This window comes from Anastrepha obliqua, unplaced genomic scaffold (genome assembly GCF_027943255.1).
Source record: "Anastrepha obliqua isolate idAnaObli1 unplaced genomic scaffold, idAnaObli1_1.0 ptg000106l, whole genome shotgun sequence".
Classification (NCBI taxonomy): Eukaryota; Metazoa; Arthropoda; class Insecta; order Diptera; family Tephritidae; genus Anastrepha; species Anastrepha obliqua.
The window spans coordinates 9589-34192 of NW_026562223.1; the positions used below are offsets into that span (position 1 = coordinate 9589).

Consider the following 24604-nt stretch of genomic DNA (forward strand, 5'->3'; position numbering starts at 1 on the left):
TGCAGTTAATAAAACAAGTAAGAAGAAGTTTGAAGCAAAATGCCATGAGTCTATATTTGTCGGATATTCAAATACAGGGTGAACGATATGAAGTATTACCAACTTCACACTGCTTGTATCTGTAAAACAGCTCATGACATCAACGCCAAAATTGTTCTAATGACAGTCACCTCAAAGTTAATAAAATGTTTGTGTATCGCACTATAAAACGTTACAATGAGACTGGTAGCATTGCAACACGCTATGGAGCTGGACAAAAAAAAAACGCAACAACGCCAGAAACGGTTCGGAAAGTGAAGGGTCGACTTGAACGGAATCCACGTCGAAGGTGAAGAAAAATGGCCAAAGAACTGAAAATATCGCAAGACAGCATTCGACGCATATTGGAAAATGAGCTCACCGTCAAGGCTTACAAGTTCCAAAAAGCACACGATCTTTCACTCCAGCAGAAAAAGTTCGGTGCGATAGAGCAAAGGAGTTGTTGCGCCTGCACGAACGTGGCGAATTTCCTAACATTGTGTTTTCTGATGAAAAAAATTTCCCAATTGAGCAGTTCATAAACACTCAAAACGATTGTGTTTACTTGAGCGAACGCTCTTACGAGAATTTGAGCCTACGTATGGCCACTCTAATCAAATTCCCATCGCAGGTAAAGGGACCGCTGATGGACGCTCTACAATCGTTTTTATCGAGCCCGGTGTCAAAGTGAATGCGACTTTTTATCGGGAAAATGTTTTAGAAGCTGCTTTAGAGCCATGGACACGCAAACATTTCGGTCGTAGATACGCTTAAGTTTAATTCGTTCATATACATAAATATAGAAAGACTCACATACTTTATGTGGAACTAAAAAAATTTGAAATTTTTGTTTGTTTTGTGCAAGCTCGGTTGTTCAATACTACGCTGCTTCTAAGTCTCTGGAGCGTCATAATATCGTCTAAATAGGCATTATTTTGATCAGCCCATTCTAAACAAATATTGTATGCTGATATAGTCTCCTCCTGTGTAACTTTCTTCGTATTTACTACCACGTTGTTTGTTTCTTCACCATCAGTAAGGTCACAATTGATACAGGGATCTTCATTTTGTTCAAAAGACTCCAAAATGGTTTCAGCAATCCATTGCTAAATTTCAGAATCGGATATTTGCTGCAATGGTTTTATTTCTTGAAGCAAATTTGAAATTGCTTGAATATTGGATGTATCTTTAACAAGCTGTAAGCGTAACTCTGAAAGAGGGATGACATCTTCACTATCCCTTTCGGCTGTTACCTCAAACAGTTTTTGAAATGATGACTAAATGGAGGTCACATTAACAGCATCTCAGGCATTAGCTAAAAAGCATATTGCGTGTTTTAAGTTGATATTTCGCAGAGATTCGTCTATTGTTTTTCCACGGCGAACGATGTCACTTAAAAGGCTTGTTTTGTAGTTCAATTTCGTAAGTCTTATAACATTCTGGTCCATGGGCTGTATAAGTGCAGTACAGTTCGGAGGAAGACACATTACAGATATTTGACCATCACTACTCATTAACTCGCCGTCTTTGGGATGGCATGGAGCATTATCAATAAGCAATAGAGCCTTTTCGGGAAGATTTTCGGCTCGAAGGAACCCTTTTACCTGCAATTTTAGCAAATTTAAATTAATAAACCAAATTTTTTACAAACAAAGATGACCAGATGTACCTCTGGAACAAATGTTTTGTGAAACCATTCCTCAAACAAAGCCAAGGTCATCCAAGCACTTTTGTTTCTGTTCAGAATTCGTCCAATCTGGCACCAGCTTAATTTATAGCAACTTTCTATGTACCATAACATATCTACTAAGTATTGGTATTATTTCTTCGTACGCATCTGTTATTTACTTCATGATGTACATACATACATATGGTATTTATGCACAGTTAGCTTTAAACAGTTATTTTCCTGATATTCTGCTTTGTACTTAAAATGAGACGCTCAATAAAATTCATTGCTTGTACAGCTTCGAAGTGATCACACGTTTTACATTTTTGCTTAAACAGTTTCCTTTGTAGACAACTGAAATATCCGTAAAATTGTTAAGTGATCGTGGGTTTAATGATTTCCCAATAACCATTAGTTTTACTCTGTGATTTCCAGATGCATTCGTGCAAGCCAGAAAAGTTATTCTTTCCTTACTGATTCCAGAAGAGACCAGATTTATCGGCATTGTATATCTGGTCCTTGGTCAAACCTAAATCAGCAATTGTTTTGTTCAGTTTTTGTAAAAATGGATTAACTGAATGAGTCTTATTCGAAAGTTTTTCTCCACATATTTTGAGGTTTCGTATTCCATATCTTTCTTAAAGTTTGTAATCCAACCATTGCTAGCATGGAAGTCCCCGATTTTTTCTGAATTTTGGAATGGAGAAACTTGGCCTTTTGTTTAAGCATATCATAAGTGATTGGTAAATTCTTGGCTCGTTGATTTGCAAACCATTTCATCAATGCTCTTTCCATTTTAGGAAGCTCTGCAGGCTTAAACGTTTTTCTCTTCCCAGGACCAGGTTCAGCATGCGCCAGGAACTTCCTTATGGTGTTCTTCTTATTCTTAATGCGGTTTATTGTTGACCTGTGCACGTGAAAACTTTTGGCTAAGGCATCGATAGAAAATCCTTCACTTTGCTTCCTTAAAATTTCAGCTTTTTGCTTTATTGTAAGCAACGTAAATTTTTTCCCTGCCATTGTGAGACCGCACTCAATGAAACGTCCGTTAAAATTGATTCAAATGTCCCAAAATACACGTGCGTAAGAGAAATAGCCAATCACAGCAACTCATTTCCGAAATAAATCGGGACTTCCCCGAATTTTATTGAATCTAAGGAACCGTTACCAAAAGCAACAAGGCAATGTCGCAAGTATCGAAGTCAAATTTTTTGGATGTCGCAAGTACTGAGTACGTAATGGAAAAATTTATTATATTATATTATATTATATTATATTATATTATAATATATTATATTATATTATATTATATTATATTATATTATATTATATTATATTATATTATATTATATTATATTATATTATATTATATTATATTATATTATATTATATTATATTATATTATATTTTATTATATTGCTCAAATTATAAGACTAATATTTGTCCTATGTGGTAACCTGGCATATGAAATGTCATCCACTACTTTGTACATTTTTGAGTTTATAAGTTTGAAATAAACCTTTGAGACATTCAGCTACGCGTTTCATCTAAGAAAACTGATTCTCTGTAACAATGGTTATGGGCCCAGAACGTGAAAACTGCTTTTAAATACAAGATATATAAAATAAATTTGTAAATACGTGTGTGACGCGAAACACCGGTTTTTAATTTGCGATAAAAATGAGTCTCGCGCTGCAAATAGAAAAACTTACAGAAGACAATTACGACGTGTGGTCGGTATCGGTGCGCAGTGTGTTAATTACAACGGACTTGTGGAGCCCTGTTTGCGATGGATCGCCAGAAAAAGTAACTAGTAACTAGAAAAAGTAACCAGAAGTCGCTGGCATGTATATTTTTAAATGTGAAACCTACGCAGTTAATGCATATCAAACCATGCAAAACTGCGTCAGAAGCATGGCAAAAGTTACGCCGAATTCATATGTATGCCAGTTGGTCCTGTTAGAAAAGTTCAGTTGTACCAGAAACTATTACGTTTAAACATGCAGCAAGATGATAATGTATCAAAGTATGTACACTCGTTTATTGAGACGATCGACAAGCTTGCAGAGCTAAACATACATATAAACGACGAATTGAAAGTTATTATGCTGTTGTCTAGTCTTCCCAATTTGTGGGAAAACTTCGTTGTTGCTGTTGAGACTCGCGACAGATTGCCGACGTTCGATGCCATTAAGGCGAAAATTCTAGAAGAAGGTGTTCGTAGGCAAGAGCGAAATGAAAGAGAGGGCATGCAAGCAATTTATAAATGTGAGAATAAAACTAAAAATACAAGCATTGTAACAAAGCATACAAACACGGATAACACACACAACGATATGCAAAGTGAGGTGAATTCAAAGGCGACAAAGATACCGAAGATGCAAAAGAAAAATATTTGGTGCATTGACAGTGGCGCTACTTCACGTACCTAAGTTTTGTGATAAAAGTGTATTTATTTCTTTTATTGCGAAAGAAGTTAAAGTAATGTTGGCAGCAGATAAATTTGTTGAATCACACGGCATAGATACTGTAGAATTACAAAATGGTAATCAAAAAATAACCCACCAAAATGTTTTGTATGTTCCATCGTTGCGTATGAATTTTTTGTCTGTGAGTAAAGCAGCAGAATTTGGTAATTTCACCACATTCACATTTGAAAAACGATTAGACACAGTGAGAGATAAAACGAATGCAATAGTATTGCAAGCAAAACAAACAAATAACTTGTATTTGTACACTGAAAACAAATTAGTTAGCGTAAATATGTTAAGTGTTGATTCAATGGCAACGATGTGGCATAATAGTTATGAACATTTAAATTTTCAAAGCCTAAAACAACTTGGTGAGAATGGTCTGGTTTGTGGTATAAATTGGAAAAATATGACAAGGCAGGTAAATTGTGATACATGCAATAAAGCGAAAATTTGTACATTGCCATTTCCACGCAAAGTTGAACGTTCAACAAAGAAAGTGCTTGAACTTATACACACAGATGTGTATGGGCCTATGAATGTAAAATCATTGGATGGCAATCGGTATTTTGTCACATTCATAGACGATTTTTCTCGAAAAATGTTTGTATATTTTGTGAAAGCCAAAAATGAAGTTTTTAAAACATTCAAAGAATTAAAAAGCTATGTTGAATGTCAAATGGACTGTAATATTAAAACTTTGCGAAGCGATAACGGCACAGAGTATGTTAATGGTGATTTTGAAAATTATTTAAAAAGAGAACTGACGGTACCGTATACACCACAACAAAACGGTGTAGCGGAGCGAGCCAATAGAGCCATAGTTAAGATGGCGAAAAGTTTATTGATTCATGCAAATCTTGAAGAGTTTTTGTGGGCTGAGGCGGTGCAGACCGCAGTGTATTTGCGCAATAGATGTCCTACTCAAGTACTAAATCAAGTGAATCCATTTGAAATATGGAAAAAGCGCAAACCTTCGGTGAAACATCTACGTATTTTCGGGTCAAGAGCATTTGCAGTTAATAAAACAAGTAAGAAGAAGTTTGAAGCAAAATGCCATGAGTCTATATTTGTCGGATATTCAAATACAGGGTGAACGATATGAAGTATTACCAACTTCACACTGCTTGTATCTGTAAAACAGCTCATGACATCAACGCCAAAATTGTTCTAATGACAGTCACCTCAAAGTTAATAAAATGTTTGTGTATCGCACTATAAAACGTTACAATGAGACTGGTAGCATTGCAACACGCTATGGAGCTGGACAAAAAAAAAAACGCAACAACGCCAGAAACGGTTCGGAAAGTGAAGGCTCGACTTGAACGGAATCCACGTCGAGGGTGAAGAAAAATGGCCAAAGAACTGAAAATATCGCAAGACAGCATTCGACGCATATTGGAAAATGAGCTCACCGTCAAGGCTTACAAGTTCCAAAAAGCACACGATCTTTCACTCCAGCAGAAAAAGTTCGGTGCGATAGAGCAAAGGAGTTGTTGCGCCTGCACGAACGTGGCGAATTTCCTAACATTGTGTTTTCTGATGAAAAAAATTTCCCAATTGAGCAGTTCATAAACACTCAAAACGATTGTGTTTACTTGAGCGAACGCTCTTACGAGAATTTGAGCCTACGTATGGCCACTCTAATCAAATTCCCATCGCAGGTAAAGGGACCGCTGATGGACGCTCTACAATCGTTTTTATCGAGCCCGGTGTCAAAGTGAATGCGACTTTTTATCGGGAAAATGTTTTAGAAGCTGCTTTAGAGCCATGGACACGCAAACATTTCGGTCGTAGATACGCTTAAGTTTAATTCGTTCATATACATAAATATAGAAAGACTCACATACTTTATGTGGAACTAAAAAAATTTGAAATTTTTGTTTGTTTTGTGCAAGCTCGGTTGTTCAATACTACGCTGCTTCTAAGTCTCTGGAGCGTCATAATATCGTCTAAATAGGCATTATTTTGATCAGCCCATTCTAAGCAAATATTGTATGCTGATATAGTCTCCTCCTGTGTAACTTTCTTCGTATTTACTACCACGTTGTTTGTTTCTTCACCATAAGTAAGGTCACAATTGATACAGGGATCTTCATTTTGTTCAAAAGACTCCAAAATGGTTTCAGCAATCCATTGCTAAATTTCAGAATCGGATATTTGCTGCAATGGTTTTATTTCTTGAAGCAAATTTGAAATTGCTTGAATATTGGATGTATCTTTAACAAGCTGTAAGCGTAACTCTGAAAGAGGGATGACATCTTCACTATCCCTTTCGGCTGTTACCTCAAACAGTTTTTGAAATGATGACTGAATGGAGGTCACATTAACAGCATCCCAGGCATTAGCTAAAAAGCATATTGCGTGTTTTAAGTTGATATTTCGCAGAGATTCGTCTATTGTTTTTCCACGGCGAACGATGTCACTTAAAAGGCTTGTTTTGTAGTTCAATTTCGTAAGTCTTATAACATTCTGGTCCATGGGCTGTATAAGTGCAGTACAGTTCGGAGGAAGACACATTACAGATATTTGACCATCACTACTCATTAACTCGCCGTCTTTGGGATGGCATGGAGCATTATCAATAAGCAATAGAGCCTTTTCGGGAAGATTTTCGGCTCGAAGGAACCCTTTTACCTGCAATTTTAGCAAATTTAAATTAATAAACCAAATTTTTTACAAACAAAGATGACCAGATGTACCTCTGGAACAAATGTTTTGTGAAACCATTCCTCAAACAAAGCCAAGGTCATCCAAGCACTTTTGTTTCTGTTCAGAATTCGTCCAATCTGGCACCAGCTTAATTTATAGCAACTTTCTATGTACCATAACATATCTACTAAGTATTGGTATTATTTCTTCGTACGCATCTGTTATTTACTTCATGATGTACATACATACATATGGTATTTATGCACAGTTAGCTTTAAACAGTTATTTTCCTGATATTCTGCTTTGTACTTAAAATGAGACGCTCAATAAAATTCATTGCTTGTACAGCTTCGAAGTGATCACACGTTTTACATTTTTGCTTAAACAGTTTCCTTTGTAGACAACTGAAATATCCGTAAAATTGTTAAGTGATCGTGGGTTTAATGATTTCCCAATAACCATTAGTTTTACTCTGTGATTTCCAGATGCATTCGTGCAAGCCAGAAAAGTTATTCTTTCCTTACTGATTCCAGAAGAGACCAGATTTATCGGCATTGTATATCTGGTCCTTGGTCAAACCTAAATCAGCAATTGTTTTGTTCAGTTTTTGTAAAAATGGATTAACTGAATGAGTCTTATTCGAAAGTTTTTCTCCACATATTTTGAGGTTTCGTATTCCATATCTTTCTTAAAGTTTGTAATCCAACCATTGCTAGCATGGAAGTCCCCGATTTTTTCTGAATTTTGGAATGGAGAAACTTGGCCTTTTGTTTAAGCATATCATAAGTGATTGGTAAATTCTTGGCTCGTTGATTTGCAAACCATTTCATCAATGCTCTTTCCATTTTAGGAAGCTCTGCAGGCTTAAACGTTTTTCTCTTCCCAGGACCAGGTTCAGCATGCGCCAGGAACTTCCTTATGGTGTTCTTCTTATTCTTAATGCGGTTTATTGTTGACCTGTGCACGTGAAAACTTTTGGCTAAGGCATCGATAGAAAATCCTTCACTTTGCTTCCTTAAAATTTCAGCTTTTTGCTTTATTGTAAGCAACGTAAATTTTTTCCCTGCCATTGTGAGACCGCACTCAATGAAACGTCCGTTAAAATTGATTCAAATGTCCCAAAATACACGTGCGTAAGAGAAATAGCCAATCACAGCAACTCATTTCCGAAATAAATCGGGACTTCCCCGAATTTTATTGAATCTAAGGAACCGTTACCAAAAGCAACAAGGCAATGTCGCAAGTATCGAAGTCAAATTTTTTGGATGTCGCAAGTACTGAGTACGTAATGGAAAAATTTATTATATTATATTATATTATATTATATTATATTATATTATATTATATTATATTATATTATATTATATTATATTATATTATATTATATTATATTATATTATTTTATATTATATTATATTATATTATATTATATTATATTATATTATATTATATTATAATATATTATATTATATTATATTATATTATATTTTATTATATTGCTCAAATTATAAGACTAATATTTGTCCTATGTGGTAACCTGGCATATGAAATGTCATCCACTACTTTGTACATTTTTGAGTTTATAAGTTTGAAATAAACCTTTGAGACATTCAGCTACGCGTTTCATTTAAGAAAACTGATTCTCTGTAACAATGGTTATGGGCCCAGAACGTGAAAAGGCCTTTTAAATACAAGATATATAAAATAAATTTGTAAATACGTGTGTGACGCGAAACACCGGTTTTTAATTTGCGATAAAAATGAGTCTCGCGCTGCAAATAGAAAAACTTACAGAAGACAATTACGACGTGTGGTCGGTATCGGTGCGCAGTGTGTTAATTACAACGGACTTGTGGAGCGCTGTTTGCGATGGATCGCCAGAAAAAGTAACTAGTAACTAGAAAAAGTAACCAGAAGTCGCTGGCATGTATATTTTTAAATGTGAAACCTACGCAGTTAATGCATATCAAACCATGCAAAACTGCGTCAGAAGCATGGCAAAAGTTACGCCGAATTCATATGTATGCCAGTTGGTCCTGTTAGAAAAGTTCAGTTGTACCAGAAACTATTACGTTTAAACATGCAGCAAGATGATAATGTATCAAAGTATGTACACTCGTTTATTGAGACGATCGACAAGCTTGCAGAGCTAAACATACATATAAACGACGAATTGAAAGTTATTATGCTGTTGTCTAGTCTTCCCAATTTGTGGGAAAACTTCGTTGTTGCTGTTGAGACTCGCGACAGATTGCCGACGTTCGATGCCATTAAGGCGAAAATTCTAGAAGAAGGTGTTCGTAGGCAAGAGCGAAATGAAAGAGAGGGCATGCAAGCAATTTATAAATGTGAGAATAAAACTAAAAATACAAGCATTGTAACAAAGCATACAAACACGGATAACACACACAACGATATGCAAAGTGAGGTGAATTCAAAGGCGACAAAGATACCGAAGATGCAAAAGAAAAATATTTGGTGCATTGACAGTGGCGCTACTTCACGTACCTAAGTTTTGTGATAAAAGTGTATTTATTTCTTTTATTGCGAAAGAAGTTAAAGTAATGTTGGCAGCAGATAAATTTGTTGAATCACACGGCATAGATACTGTAGAATTACAAAATGGTAATCAAAAAATAACCCACCAAAATGTTTTGTATGTTCCATCGTTGCGTATGAATTTTTTGTCTGTGAGTAAAGCAGCAGAATTTGGTAATTTCACCACATTCACATTTGAAAAACGATTAGACACAGTGAGAGATAAAACGAATGCAATAGTATTGCAAGCAAAACAAACAAATAACTTGTATTTGTACACTGAAAACAAATTAGTTAGCGTAAATATGTTAAGTGTTGATTCAATGGCAACGATGTGGCATAATAGTTATGAACATTTAAATTTTCAAAGCCTAAAACAACTTGGTGAGAATGGTCTGGTTTGTGGTATAAATTGGAAAAATATGACAAGGCAGGTAAATTGTGATACATGCAATAAAGCGAAAATTTGTACATTGCCATTTCCACGCAAAGTTGAACGTTCAACAAAGAAAGTGCTTGAACTTATACACACAGATGTGTATGGGCCTATGAATGTAAAATCATTGGATGGCAATCGGTATTTTGTCACATTCATAGACGATTTTTCTCGAAAAATGTTTGTATATTTTGTGAAAGCCAAAAATGAAGTTTTTAAAACATTCAAAGAATTAAAAAGCTATGTTGAATGTCAAATGGACTGTAATATTAAAACTTTGCGAAGCGATAACGGCACAGAGTATGTTAATGGTGATTTTGAAAATTATTTAAAAAGAGAACTGACGGTACCGTATACACCACAACAAAACGGTGTAGCGGAGCGAGCCAATAGAGCCATAGTTAAGATGGCGAAAAGTTTATTGATTCATGCAAATCTTGAAGAGTTTTTGTGGGCTGAGGCGGTGCAGACCGCAGTGTATTTGCGCAATAGATGTCCTACTCAAGTACTAAATCAAGTGAATCCATTTGAAATATGGAAAAAGGGCAAACCTTCGGTGAAACATCTACGTATTTTCGGGTCAAGAGCATTTGCAGTTAATAAAACAAGTAAGAAGAAGTTTGAAGCAAAATGCCATGAGTCTATATTTGTCGGATATTCAAATACAGGGTGAACGATATGAAGTATTACCAACTTCACACTGCTTGTATCTGTAAAACAGCTCATGACATCAACGCCAAAATTGTTCTAATGACAGTCACCTCAAAGTTAATAAAATGTTTGTGTATCGCACTATAAAACGTTACAATGAGACTGGTAGCATTGCAACACGCTATGGAGCTGGACAAAAAAAAAAACGCAACAACGCCAGAAACGGTTCGGAAAGTGAAGGCTCGACTTGAACGGAATCCACGTCGAGGGTGAAGAAAAATGGCCAAAGAACTGAAAATATCGCAAGACAGCATTCGACGCATATTGGAAAATGAGCTCACCGTCAAGGCTTACAAGTTCCAAAAAGCACACGATCTTTCACTCCAGCAGAAAAAGTTCGGTGCGATAGAGCAAAGGAGTTGTTGCGCCTGCACGAACGTGGCGAATTTCCTAACATTGTGTTTTCTGATGAAAAAAATTTCCCAATTGAGCAGTTCATAAACACTCAAAACGATTGTGTTTACTTGAGCGAACGCTCTTACGAGAATTTGAGCCTACGTATGGCCACTCTAATCAAATTCCCATCGCAGGTAAAGGGACCGCTGATGGACGCTCTACAATCGTTTTTATCGAGCCCGGTGTCAAAGTGAATGCGACTTTTTATCGGGAAAATGTTTTAGAAGCTGCTTTAGAGCCATGGACACGCAAACATTTCGGTCGTAGATACGCTTAAGTTTAATTCGTTCATATACATAAATATAGAAAGACTCACATACTTTATGTGGAACTAAAAAAATTTGAAATTTTTGTTTGTTTTGTGCAAGCTCGGTTGTTCAATACTACGCTGCTTCTAAGTCTCTGGAGCGTCATAATATCGTCTAAATAGGCATTATTTTGATCAGCCCATTCTAAGCAAATATTGTATGCTGATATAGTCTCCTCCTGTGTAACTTTCTTCGTATTTACTACCACGTTGTTTGTTTCTTCACCATAAGTAAGGTCACAATTGATACAGGGATCTTCATTTTGTTCAAAAGACTCCAAAATGGTTTCAGCAATCCATTGCTAAATTTCAGAATCGGATATTTGCTGCAATGGTTTTATTTCTTGAAGCAAATTTGAAATTGCTTGAATATTGGATGTATCTTTAACAAGCTGTAAGCGTAACTCTGAAAGAGGGATGACATCTTCACTATCCCTTTCGGCTGTTACCTCAAACAGTTTTTGAAATGATGACTGAATGGAGGTCACATTAACAGCATCCCAGGCATTAGCTAAAAAGCATATTGCGTGTTTTAAGTTGATATTTCGCAGAGATTCGTCTATTGTTTTTCCACGGCGAACGATGTCACTTAAAAGGCTTGTTTTGTAGTTCAATTTCGTAAGTCTTATAACATTCTGGTCCATGGGCTGTATAAGTGCAGTACAGTTCGGAGGAAGACACATTACAGATATTTGACCATCACTACTCATTAACTCGCCGTCTTTGGGATGGCATGGAGCATTATCAATAAGCAATAGAGCCTTTTCGGGAAGATTTTCGGCTCGAAGGAACCCTTTTACCTGCAATTTTAGCAAATTTAAATTAATAAACCAAATTTTTTACAAACAAAGATGACCAGATGTACCTCTGGAACAAATGTTTTGTGAAACCATTCCTCAAACAAAGCCAAGGTCATCCAAGCACTTTTGTTTCTGTTCAGAATTCGTCCAATCTGGCACCAGCTTAATTTATAGCAACTTTCTATGTACCATAACATATCTACTAAGTATTGGTATTATTTCTTCGTACGCATCTGTTATTTACTTCATGATGTACATACATACATATGGTATTTATGCACAGTTAGCTTTAAACAGTTATTTTCCTGATATTCTGCTTTGTACTTAAAATGAGACGCTCAATAAAATTCATTGCTTGTACAGCTTCGAAGTGATCACACGTTTTACATTTTTGCTTAAACAGTTTCCTTTGTAGACAACTGAAATATCCGTAAAATTGTTAAGTGATCGTGGGTTTAATGATTTCCCAATAACCATTAGTTTTACTCTGTGATTTCCAGATGCATTCGTGCAAGCCAGAAAAGTTATTCTTTCCTTACTGATTCCAGAAGAGACCAGATTTATCGGCATTGTATATCTGGTCCTTGGTCAAACCTAAATCAGCAATTGTTTTGTTCAGTTTTTGTAAAAATGGATTAACTGAATGAGTCTTATTCGAAAGTTTTTCTCCACATATTTTGAGGTTTCGTATTCCATATCTTTATTAAAGTTTGTAATCCAACCATTGCTAGCATGGAAGTCCCCGATTTTTTCTGAATTTTGGAATGGAGAAACTTGGCCTTTTGTTTAAGCATATCATAAGTGATTGGTAAATTCTTGGCTCGTTGATTTGCAAACCATTTCATCAATGCTCTTTCCATTTTAGGAAGCTCTGCAGGCTTAAACGTTTTTCTCTTCCCAGGACCAGGTTCAGCATGCGCCAGGAACTTCCTTATGGTGTTCTTCTTATTCTTAATGCGGTTTATTGTTGACCTGTGCACGTGAAAACTTTTGGCTAAGGCATCGATAGAAAATCCTTCACTTTGCTTCCTTAAAATTTCAGCTTTTTGCTTTATTGTAAGCAACGTAAATTTTTTCCCTGCCATTGTGAGACCGCACTCAATGAAACGTCCGTTAAAATTGATTCAAATGTCCCAAAATACACGTGCGTAAGAGAAATAGCCAATCACAGCAACTCATTTCCGAAATAAATCGGGACTTCCCCGAATTTTATTGAATCTAAGGAACCGTTACCAAAAGCAACAAGGCAATGTCGCAAGTATCGAAGTCAAATTTTTTGGATGTCGCAAGTACTGAGTACGTAATGGAAAAATTTATTATATTATATTATATTATATTATATTATATTATATTATATTATATTATATTATATTATATTATATTATATTATATTATATTATATTATTTTATATTATATTATATTATATTATATTATATTATATTATATTATATTATATTATAATATATTATATTATATTATATTTTATTATATTGCTCAAATTATAAGACTAATATTTGTCCTATGTGGTAACCTGGCATATGAAATGTCATCCACTACTTTGTACATTTTTGAGTTTATAAGTTTGAAATAAACCTTTGAGACATTCAGCTACGCGTTTCATTTAAGAAAACTGATTCTCTGTAACAATGGTTATGGGCCCAGAACGTGAAAAGGCCTTTTAAATACAAGATATATAAAATAAATTTGTAAATACGTGTGTGACGCGAAACACCGGTTTTTAATTTGCGATAAAAATGAGTCTCGCGCTGCAAATAGAAAAACTTACAGAAGACAATTACGACGTGTGGTCGGTATCGGTGCGCAGTGTGTTAATTACAACGGACTTGTGGAGCGCTGTTTGCGATGGATCGCCAGAAAAAGTAACTAGTAACTAGAAAAAGTAACCAGAAGTCGCTGGCATGTATATTTTTAAATGTGAAACCTACGCAGTTAATGCATATCAAACCATGCAAAACTGCGTCAGAAGCATGGCAAAAGTTACGCCGAATTCATATGTATGCCAGTTGGTCCTGTTAGAAAAGTTCAGTTGTACCAGAAACTATTACGTTTAAACATGCAGCAAGATGATAATGTATCAAAGTATGTACACTCGTTTATTGAGACGATCGACAAGCTTGCAGAGCTAAACATACATATAAACGACGAATTGAAAGTTATTATGCTGTTGTCGAGTCTTCCCAATTTGTGGGAAAACTTCGTTGTTGCTGTTGAGACTCGCGACAGATTGCCGACGTTCGATGCCATTAAGGCGAAAATTCTAGAAGAAGGTGTTCGTAGGCAAGAGCGAAATGAAAGAGAGGGCATGCAAGCAATTTATAAATGTGAGAATAAAACTAAAAATACAAGCATTGTAACAAAGCATACAAACACGGATAACACACACAACGATATGCAAAGTGAGGTGAATTCAAAGGCGACAAAGATACCGAAGATGCAAAAGAAAAATATTTGGTGCATTGACAGTGGCGCTACTTCACGTACCTAAGTTTTGTGATAAAAGTGTATTTATTTCTTTTATTGCGAAAGAAGTTAAAGTAATGTTGGCAGCAGATAAATTTGTTGAATCACACGGCATAGATACTGTAGAATTACAAAATGGTAATCAAAAAATAACCCACCAAAATGTTTTGTATGTTCCATCGTTGCGTATGAATTTTTTGTCTGTGAGTAAAGCAGCAGAATTTGGTAATTTCACCACATTCACATTTGAAAAACGATTAGACACAGTGAGAGATAAAACGAATGCAATAGTATTGCAAGCAAAACAAACAAATAACTTGTATTTGTACACTGAAAACAAATTAGTTAGCGTAAATATGTTAAGTGTTGATTCAATGGCAACGATGTGGCATAATAGTTATGAACATTTAAATTTTCAAAGCCTAAAACAACTTGGTGAGAATGGTCTGGTTTGTGGTATAAATTGGAAAAATATGACAAGGCAGGTAAATTGTGATACATGCAATAAAGCGAAAATTTGTACATTGCCATTTCCACGCAAAGTTGAACGTTCAACAAAGAAAGTGCTTGAACTTATACACACAGATGTGTATGGGCCTATGAATGTAAAATCATTGGATGGCAATCGGTATTTTGTCACATTCATAGACGATTTTTCTCGAAAAATGTTTGTATATTTTGTGAAAGCCAAAAATGAAGTTTTTAAAACATTCAAAGAATTAAAAAGCTATGTTGAATGTCAAATGGACTGTAATATTAAAACTTTGCGAAGCGATAACGGCACAGAGTATGTTAATGGTGATTTTGAAAATTATTTAAAAAGAGAACTGACGGTACCGTATACACCACAACAAAACGGTGTAGCGGAGCGAGCCAATAGAGCCATAGTTAAGATGGCGAAAAGTTTATTGATTCATGCAAATCTTGAAGAGTTTTTGTGGGCTGAGGCGGTGCAGACCGCAGTGTATTTGCGCAATAGATGTCCTACTCAAGTACTAAATCAAGTGAATCCATTTGAAATATGGAAAAAGGGCAAACCTTCGGTGAAACATCTACGTATTTTCGGGTCAAGAGCATTTGCAGTTAATAAAACAAGTAAGAAGAAGTTTGAAGCAAAATGCCATGAGTCTATATTTGTCGGATATTCAAATACAGGGTGAACGATATGAAGTATTACCAACTTCACACTGCTTGTATCTGTAAAACAGCTCATGACATCAACGCCAAAATTGTTCTAATGACAGTCACCTCAAAGTTAATAAAATGTTTGTGTATCGCACTATAAAACGTTACAATGAGACTGGTAGCATTGCAACACGCTATGGAGCTGGACAAAAAAAAAAACGCAACAACGCCAGAAACGGTTCGGAAAGTGAAGGCTCGACTTGAACGGAATCCACGTCGAGGGTGAAGAAAAATGGCCAAAGAACTGAAAATATCGCAAGACAGCATTCGACGCATATTGGAAAATGAGCTCACCGTCAAGGCTTACAAGTTCCAAAAAGCACACGATCTTTCACTCCAGCAGAAAAAGTTCGGTGCGATAGAGCAAAGGAGTTGTTGCGCCTGCACGAACGTGGCGAATTTCCTAACATTGTGTTTTCTGATGAAAAAAATTTCCCAATTGAGCAGTTCATAAACACTCAAAACGATTGTGTTTACTTGAGCGAACGCTCTTACGAGAATTTGAGCCTACGTATGGCCACTCTAATCAAATTCCCATCGCAGGTAAAGGGACCGCTGATGGACGCTCTACAATCGTTTTTATCGAGCCCGGTGTCAAAGTGAATGCGACTTTTTATCGGGAAAATGTTTTAGAAGCTGCTTTAGAGCCATGGACACGCAAACATTTCGGTCGTAGATACGCTTAAGTTTAATTCGTTCATATACATAAATATAGAAAGACTCACATACTTTATGTGGAACTAAAAAAATTTGAAATTTTTGTTTGTTTTGTGCAAGCTCGGTTGTTCAATACTACGCTGCTTCTAAGTCTCTGGAGCGTCATAATATCGTCTAAATAGGCATTATTTTGATCAGCCCATTCTAAGCAAATATTGTATGCTGATATAGTCTCCTCCTGTGTAACTTTCTTCGTATTTACTACCACGTTGTTTGTTTCTTCACCATAAGTAAGGTCACAATTGATACAGGGATCTTCATTTTGTTCAAAAGACTCCAAAATGGTTTCAGCAATCCATTGCTAAATTTCAGAATCGGATATTTGCTGCAATGGTTTTATTTCTTGAAGCAAATTTGAAATTGCTTGAATATTGGATGTATCTTTAACAAGCTGTAAGCGTAACTCTGAAAGAGGGATGACATCTTCACTATCCCTTTCGGCTGTTACCTCAAACAGTTTTTGAAATGATGACTGAATGGAGGTCACATTAACAGCATCCCAGGCATTAGCTAAAAAGCATATTGCGTGTTTTAAGTTGATATTTCGCAGAGATTCGTCTATTGTTTTTCCACGGCGAACGATGTCACTTAAAAGGCTTGTTTTGTAGTTCAATTTCGTAAGTCTTATAACATTCTGGTCCATGGGCTGTATAAGTGCAGTACAGTTCGGAGGAAGACACATTACAGATATTTGACCATCACTACTCATTAACTCGCCGTCTTTGGGATGGCATGGAGCATTATCAATAAGCAATAGAGCCTTTTCGGGAAGATTTTCGGCTCGAAGGAACCCTTTTACCTGCAATTTTAGCAAATTTAAATTAATAAACCAAATTTTTTACAAACAAAGATTACCAGATGTACCTCTGGAACAAATGTTTTGTGAAACCATTCCTCAAACAAAGCCAAGGTCATCCAAGCACTTTTGTTTCTGTTCAGAATTCGTCCAATCTGGCACCAGCTTAATTTATAGCAACTTTCTATGTACCATAACATATCTACTAAGTATTGGTATTATTTCTTCGTACGCATCTGTTATTTACTTCATGATGTACATACATACATATGGTATTTATGCACAGTTAGCTTTAAACAGTTATTTTCCTGATATTCTGCTTTGTACTTAAAATGAGACGCTCAATAAAATTCATTGCTTGTACAGCTTCGAAGTGATCACACGTTTTACATTTTTGCTTAAACAGTTTCCTTTGTAGACAACTGAAATATCCGTAAAATTGTTAAGTGATCGTGGGTTTAATGATTTCCCAATAACCATTAGTTTTACTCTGTGATTTCCAGATGCATTCGTGCAAGCCAGAAAAGTTATTCTTTCCTTACTGATTCCAGAAGAGACCAGATTTATCGGCATTGTATATCTGGTCCTTGGTCAAACCTAAATCAGCAATTGTTTTGTTCAGTTTTTGTAAAAATGGATTAACTGAATGAGTCTTATTCGAAAGTTTTTCTCCACATATTTTGAGGTTTCGTATTCCATATCTTTATTAAAGTTTGTAATCCAACCATTGCTAGCATGGAAGTCCCCGATTTTTTCTGAATTTTGGAATGGAGAAACTTGGCCTTTTGTTTAAGCATATCATAAGTGATTGGTAAATTCTTGGCTCGTTGATTTGCAAACCATTTCATCAATGCTCTTTCCATTTTAGGAAGCTCTGCAGGCTTAAACGTTTTTCTCTTCCCAGGACCAGGTTCAGCATGCGCCAGGAACTTCCTTATGGTGTTCTTCTTATTCTTAATGCGGTTTATTGTTGACCTGTGCACGTGAAAACTTTTGGCTAAGGCATCGATAGAAAATCCTTCACTTTGCTTCCTTAAAATTTCAGCTTTTTGCTTTATTGTAAGCAACGTAAATTTTTTCCCTGCCATTGTGAGACCGCACTCAATGAAACGTCCGTTAAAATTGATTCAAATGTCCCAAAATACACGTGCGTAAGAGAAATAGCCAATCACAGCAACTCATTTCCGAAATAAATCGGGACTTCCCCGAATTTTATTGAATCTAAGGAACCGTTACCAAAAGCAACAAGGCAATGTCGCAAGTATCGAAGTCAAATTTTTTGGATGTCGCAAGTACTGAGTACGTAATGGAAAAATTTATTATATTATATTATATTATATTATATTATATTATATTATATTATATTATATTATATTATATTATATTATATTATATTATATTATATTATATTATATTATATTATATTATATTATATTATATTATATTATATTATATTATATTATATTATATTATATTATTTTATATTATATTATATTATATTATATTATATTATATTATATTATATTATATTATATTATATTATATTATATTATAATATATTATATTATATTATATTATATTATATTTTATTATATTGCTCAAATTATAAGACTAATATTTGTCCTATGTGGTAACCTGGCATATGAAATGTCATCCACTACTTTGTACATTTTTGAGTTTATAAGTTTGAAATAAACCTTTGAGACATTCAGCTACGCGTTTCATTTAAGAAAACTGATTCTCTGTAACAATGGTTATGGGCCCAGAACGTGAAAAGGCCTTTTAAATACAAGATATATAAAATAAATTTGTAAATACGTGTGTGACGCGAAACACCGGTTTTTAATTTGCGATAAAAATGAGTCTCGCGCTGCAAATAGAAAAACTTACAGAAGACAATTACGACGTGTGGTCGGTATCGGTGCGCAGTGTGTTAATTACAACGGACTTGTGGAGCGCTGTTTGCGATGGATCGCCAGAAAAAGTAACTAGTAACTAGAAAAAGTAACCAGAAGTCGCTGGCATGTATATTTTTAAATGTGAAACCTACGCAGTTAATGCATATCAAACCATGCAAAACTGCGTCAGAAGCATGGCAAAAGTTACGCCGAATTCATATGTATGCCAGTTGGTCCTGTTAGAAAAGTTCAGTTGTACCAGAAACTATTACGTTTAAACATGCAGCAAGATGATAATGTATCAAAGTATGTACACTCGTTTATTGAGACGATCGACAAGCTTGCAGAGCTAAACATACATATAAACGACGAATTGAAAGTTATTATGCTGTTGTCGAGTCTTCCCAATTTGTGGGAAAACTTCGTTGTTGCTGTTGAGACTCGCGACAGATTGCCGACGTTCGATGCCATTAAGGCGAAAATTCTAGAAGAAGGTGTTCGTAGGCAAGAGCGAAATGAAAGAGAGGGCATGCAAGCAATTTATAAATGTGAGAATAAAACTAAAAATACAAGCATTGTAACAAAGCATACAAACACGGATAACACACACAACGATATGCAAAGTGAGGTGAATTCAAAGGCGACAAAGATACCGAAGATGCAAAAGAAAAATATTTGGTGCATTGACAGTGGCGCTACTTCACGTACCTAAGTTTTGTGATAAAAGTGTATTTATTTCTTTTATTGCGAAAGAAGTTAAAGTAATGTTGGCAGCAGATAAATTTGTTGAATCACACGGCATAGATACTGTAGAATTACAAAATGGTAATCAAAAAATAACCCACCAAAATGTTTTGTATGTTCCATCGTTGCGTATGAATTTTTTGTCTGTGAGTAAAGCAGCAGAATTTGGTAATTTCACCACATTCACATTTGAAAAACGATTAGACACAGTGAGAGATAAAACGAATGCAATAGTATTGCAAGCAAAACAAACAAATAACTTGTATTTGTACACTGAAAACAAATTAGTTAGCGTAAATATGTTAAGTGTTGATTCAATGGCAACGATGTGGCATAATAGTTATGAACATTTAAATTTTCAAAGCCTAAAACAACTTGGTGAGAATGGTCTGGTTTGTGGTATAAATTGGAAAAATATGACAAGGCAGGTAAATTGTGATACATGCAATAAAGCGAAAATTTGTACATTGCCATTTCCACGCAAAGTTGAACGTTCAACAAAGAAAGTGCTTGAACTTATACACACAGATGTGTATGGGCCTATGAATGTAAAATCATTGGATGGCAATCGGTATTTTGTCACATTCATAGACGATTTTTCTCGAAAAATGTTTGTATATTTTGTGAAAGCCAAAAATGAAGTTTTTAAAACATTCAAAGAATTAAAAAGCTATGTTGAATGTCAAATGGACTGTAATATTAAAACTTTGCGAAGCGATAACGGCACAGAGTATGTTAATGGTGATTTTGAAAATTATTTAAAAAATTGTGGCATAAAAAGAGAACTGACGGTACCGTATACACCACAACAAAACGGTGTAGCGGAGCGAGCCAATAGAGCCATAGTTAAGATGGCGAAAAGTTTATTGATTCATGCAAATCTTGAAGAGTTTTTGTGGGCTGAGGCGGTGCAGACCGCAGTGTATTTGCGCAATAGATGTCCTACTCAAGTACTAAATCAAGTGAATCCATTTGAAATATGGAAAAAGCGCAAACCTTCGGTGAAACATCTACGTATTTTCGGGTCAAGAGCATTTGCAGTTAATAAAACAAGTAAGAAGAAGTTTGAAGCAAAATGCCATGAGTCTATATTTGTCGGATATTCAAATACAGGGTGAACGATATGAAGTATTACCAACTTCACACTGCTTGTATCTGTAAAACAGCTCATGACATCAACGCCAAAATTGTTCTAATGACAGTCACCTCAAAGTTAATAAAATGTTTGTGTATCGCACTATAAAACGTTACAATGACACTGGTAGCATTGCAACACGCTATGGAGCTGGACAAAAAAAAAAACGCAACAACGCCAGAAACGGTTCGGAAAGTGAAGGCTCGACTTGAACGGAATCCACGTCGAAGGTGAAGAAAAATGGCCAAAGAACTGAAAATATCGCAAGACAGCATTCGACGCATATTGGAAAATGAGCTCACCGTCAAGGCTTACAAGTTCCAAAAAGCACACGATCTTTCACTCCAGCAGAAAAAGTTCGGTGCGATAGAGCAAAGGAGTTGTTGCGCCTGCACGAACGTGGCGAATTTCCTAACATTGTGTTTTCTGATGAAAAAATTTCCCAATTGAGCAGTTCATAAACACTCAAAACGATTGTGTTTACTTGAGCGAACGCTCTTACGAGAATTTGAGCCTACGTATGGCCACTCTAATCAAATTCCCATCGCAGGTAAAGGGACCGCTGATGGACGCTCTACAATCGTTTTTATCGAGCCCGGTGTCAAAGTGAATGCGACTTTTTATCGGGAAAATGTTTTAGAAGCTGCTTTAGAGCCATGGACACGCAAACATTTCGGTCGTAGATACGCTTAAGTTTAATTCGTTCATATACATAAATATAGAAAGACTCACATACTTTATGTGGAACTAAAAAAATTTGAAATTTTTGTTTGTTTTGTACAAGCTCGGTTGTTCAATACTACGCTGCTTCTAAGTCTCTGGAGCGTCATAATATCGTCTAAATAGGCATTATTTTGATCAGCCCATTCTAAGCAAATATTGTATGCTGATATAGTCTCCTCCTGTGTAACTTTCTTCGTATTTACTACCACGTTGTTTGTTTCTTCACCATAAGTAAGGTCACAATTGATACAGGGATCTTCATTTTGTTCAAAAGACTCCAAAATGGTTTCAGCAATCCATTGCTAAATTTCAGAATCGGATATTTGCTGCAATGGTTTTATTTCTTGAAGCAAATTTGAAATTGCTTGAATATTGGATGTATCTTTAACAAGCTGTAAGCGTAACTCTGAAAGAGGGATGACATCTTCACTATCCCTTTCGGCTGTTACCTCAAACAGTTTTTGAAATGATGACTGAATGGAGGTCACATTAACAGCATCCCAGGCATTAGCTAAAAAGCATATTGCGTGTTTTAAGTTGATATTTCGCAGAGATTCGTCTATTGTTTTTCCACGGCGAACGATGTCACTTAAAAGGCTTGTTTTGTAGTTCAATTTCGTAAGTCTTATAACATTCTGGTCCATGGGCTGTATAAGTGCAGTACAGTTCGGAGGAAGACACATTACAGATATTTGACCATCACTACTCATTAACTCGCCGTCTTTGGGATGGCATGGAGCATTATCAATAAGCAATAGAGCCTTTCGAGCCTTCGGCTCGAAGGAACCCTTTTACCTGCAATTTTAGCAAATTTAAATTAATAAACCAAATTTTTTACAAACAAAGATGACCAGATGTACCTCTGGAACAAATGTTTTGTGAAACCATTCCTCAAACAAAGCCAAGGTCATCCAAGCACTTTTGTTTCTGTTCAGAATTCGTCCAATCTGGCACCAGCTTAATTTATAGCAACTTTCTATGTACCATAACATATCTACTAAGTATTGGTATTATTTCTTCGTACGCATCTGTTATTTACTTCATGATGTACATACATACATATGGTATTTATGCACAGTTAGCTTTAAACAGTTATTTTCCTGATATTCTGCTTTGTACTTAAAATGAGACGCTCAATAAAATTCATTGCTTGTACAGCTTCGAAGTGATCACACGTTTTACATTTTTGCTTAAACAGTTTCCTTTGTAGACAACTGAAATATCCGTAAAATTGTTAAGTGATCGTGGGTTTAATGATTTCCCAATAACCATTAGTTTTACTCTGTGATTTCCAGATGCATTCGTGCAAGCCAGAAAAGTTATTCTTTCCTTACTGATTCCAGAAGAGACCAGATTTATCGGCATTGTATATCTGGTCCTTGGTCAAACCTAAATCAGCAATTGTTTTGTTCAGTTTTTGTAAAAATGGATTAACTGAATGAGTCTTATTCGAAAGTTTTTCTCCACATATTTTGAGGTTTCGTATTCCATATCTTTCTTAAAGTTTGTAATCCAACCATTGCTAGCATGGAAGTCCCCGATTTTTTCTGAATTTTGGAATGGAGAAACTTGGCCTTTTGTTTAAGCATATCATAAGTGATTGGTAAATTCTTGGCTCGTTGATTTGCAAACCATTTCATCAATGCTCTTTCCATTTTAGGAAGCTCTGCAGGCTTAAACGTTTTTCTCTTCCCAGGACCAGGTTCAGCATGCGCCAGGAACTTCCTTATGGTGTTCTTCTTATTCTTAATGCGGTTTATTGTTGACCTGTGCACGTGAAAACTTTTGGCTAAGGCATCGATAGAAAATCCTTCACTTTGCTTCCTTAAAATTTCAGCTTTTTGCTTTATTGTAAGCAACGTAAATTTTTTCCCTGCCATTGTGAGACCGCACTCAATGAAACGTCCGTTAAAATTGATTCAAATGTCCCAAAATACACGTGCGTAAGAGAAATAGCCAATCACAGCAACTCATTTCCGAAATAAATCGGGACTTCCCCGAATTTTATTGAATCTAAGGAACCGTTACCAAAAGCAACAAGGCAATGTCGCAAGTATCGAAGTCAAATTTTTTGGATGTCGCAAGTACTGAGTACGTAATGGAAAAATTTATTATATTATATTATATTATATTATATTATATTATATTATATTATATTATATTATATTATATTATATTATATTATATTATATTATATTATATTATATTATATTATATTATATTATATTATTTTATATTATATTATATTATATTATATTATATTATAATAGGACTATGAATAAGTTCGTGCGGTTTTACAACAGATGGCGTAACTTGATTATTATTCCATCGATCCACATTTCCAAACATTCATTGGAGAGCTACTGTCGTAAGGCACAAACGTCAGTATAAGTTTTTTATTTGAAGCGTAAACAACAATATTTTTACCACACTTGAAAATGTCGAATTTCGTGCCAAATAATGTGTTTTTGCGGGGAATTCTTCTTCATTATTTTAATATGAAGAAAAAAGCAGCCGAAAGTCATCGTATCTTGGTGGAAGTTTATGGTGAGCATGCTCTAGCTGAGCGAACGTGCCAGAAGTGGTTTGCACGCTTTAAAAGTGGTGATTTTGGCTTGGAAGACGAAGAACGCGAGGGTGCGCCGCCAAAGTTCATGGATACCGAATTGGAGGAATTGCTCGATCAAGATCCGGCTCAAACGCAAGAAGAGGTTGCAAAAACTTTGGGAGTTGATCAATCAACCATTTCCAAACGTTTAGAAGCCATGGGAATGATCCGAAAGGTAGGCCATTGGGTGCCGTATGAATTGAAGCCAAGAGACGTTGAACGCCGTTTTATGGCATGCGAACAACTGCTTCAACGGCACAAAAGAAAGGGTTTTTTGCATCGAATTGTGACTGGCGATGAAAAGTGGGTCCATTACGA

General features: G+C 35.5%; 1 protein-coding gene across 1 annotated transcript; it reads right to left on the minus strand.

Moving 5' to 3' along the window:
* Window positions 1-1322: 1322 nt before the first annotated feature.
* Window positions 1323-1819, minus strand: LOC129251922 (jerky protein homolog-like). Its single transcript, XM_054890871.1, has 2 exons — window positions 1688-1819; window positions 1323-1622 (listed from the first exon to the last, which is right to left on the minus strand). Exons 1-2 carry the CDS (start codon window positions 1817-1819, stop codon window positions 1323-1325), a joined length of 432 nt encoding a protein of 143 aa, XP_054746846.1.
* Between the last annotated feature and the right edge of the window lie 22785 nt (window positions 1820-24604).

What these genes read in the sequence shown, in the direction of transcription:
- LOC129251922 (XM_054890871.1), bottom strand. Translation starts at nt 1,819, where the DNA reads ATGTTATGGTACATAGAAAGTTGCTATAAATTAAGCTGGTGCCAGATT. An exon ending in ACAAAACATTTGTTCCAGAG is followed by an intron (nt 1,623 to 1,687) that starts GTACATCTGGTC and finishes CTAAAATTGCAG; the next exon opens with GTAAAAGGGTTCCTTCGAGC.